We start from the raw sequence: 1,066 nt of genomic DNA on the forward strand, positions 1-1,066 counted from the left end.
ATATTTACATAGTTCCATAGTTTAATGTACATTTAACGTTTCAAGACAAGAAACAAATAATTTCATTTTATTTTTATATTTTATTATAAAGACAATAAACTTTGATAAATCAGTCATTGTCAAACATTAGCTACATATTTTTGTTATTTTTTTCAGAAAATAAATTTTTATTACAGTTTAATATGTCAGCTCTGCTACTGACAGCATGGAGAGAAAAATGTCTAATAAACTAAATTATTTAATTACATAACCCGTCCTGATATCCCAGTTCAGGGTGGAGAACCAGTTTTACATTAAGATCCTCACTGAGCTTTTATCACCTTTAAGAGCCAAACAGCAATTTTAATATTAGCTGATTTATTATTTTATTAGCCATAAGCCAACATGTTTTTTCTTGGCTCTTCTCTGAGTTTCTCCTGACAGGTTTTATTTCTAACTGTCTCTAAATCTGGCCTGTTCTCTGTTGCAGAAACTCTTTCATGTCAGTAAGTTCAGATGCTCAGATTTAAACCTGCTGCAAAGCAGAAAGAACTGATTCACAGACGAATGATGATGCAAACATTGACATTAGATTCAGTTCAACCTGTTTCATACTGGGATATTTATCTGGGGATAAAACTTTCCTAGATTCTGTGTTTTTTTCCTCCAAACATTTCATTCTGTCGTCCTCATAAACTCCAGTCACCTCCAGCTGTGAAGCTGCTGCACCAAGAGCCTTTAAACAGTTTGAGTCTGCAGTGAAAGGGTTAATGATGCTTCAGTTCAGCTCAGAAAACCTTCCTGCAGATTTTCAGTCAATGTTGCATATCAGACTGTTTTCACCTCTGATGCTGCCGTTTCCTTTCAGAAGGATGGAAATGGATCAGGTTTCTTCTGAGGGCGGAGAGAGAACAGCTTCACTTTAATACATGTGAAGACACTTTGCAGGTCAGGCAGCATTTTAGGCTTTGATTGGAGATCCAAGTTCAGCTTGTTGAGATGATTCAACACGTCAACTAGAAAATCAAATCTTCTTCCAGTCATCCAGTTAGAGGTTGTATGACTGGTGGTATAAAAACTGTTTCCA

The 1,066-nt window shown here is 35.6% G+C and overlaps 1 protein-coding gene across 1 annotated transcript in view; it reads right to left on the reverse strand.

The window, feature by feature from the left end:
- Positions 1 to 862: 862 nt before the first annotated feature.
- The window catches only part of LOC103132959 (H-2 class II histocompatibility antigen, E-S beta chain-like), a 2,795-nt gene continuing 2,591 nt past the window's right edge, over positions 863 to 1,066 (reverse strand). The window contains exon 6 of the mRNA XM_016667674.1: positions 863 to 873. Within this exon, the coding sequence (XP_016523160.1) occupies positions 863 to 873 (11 nt within the window). The remainder of the gene's footprint in view (positions 874 to 1,066) is intronic.

The sequence above is a fragment of the Poecilia formosa genome, unplaced genomic scaffold (assembly GCF_000485575.1).
Source record: "Poecilia formosa unplaced genomic scaffold, Poecilia_formosa-5.1.2 Scaffold1690, whole genome shotgun sequence".
NCBI classification, from domain to species: domain Eukaryota; kingdom Metazoa; phylum Chordata; class Actinopteri; order Cyprinodontiformes; family Poeciliidae; genus Poecilia; species Poecilia formosa.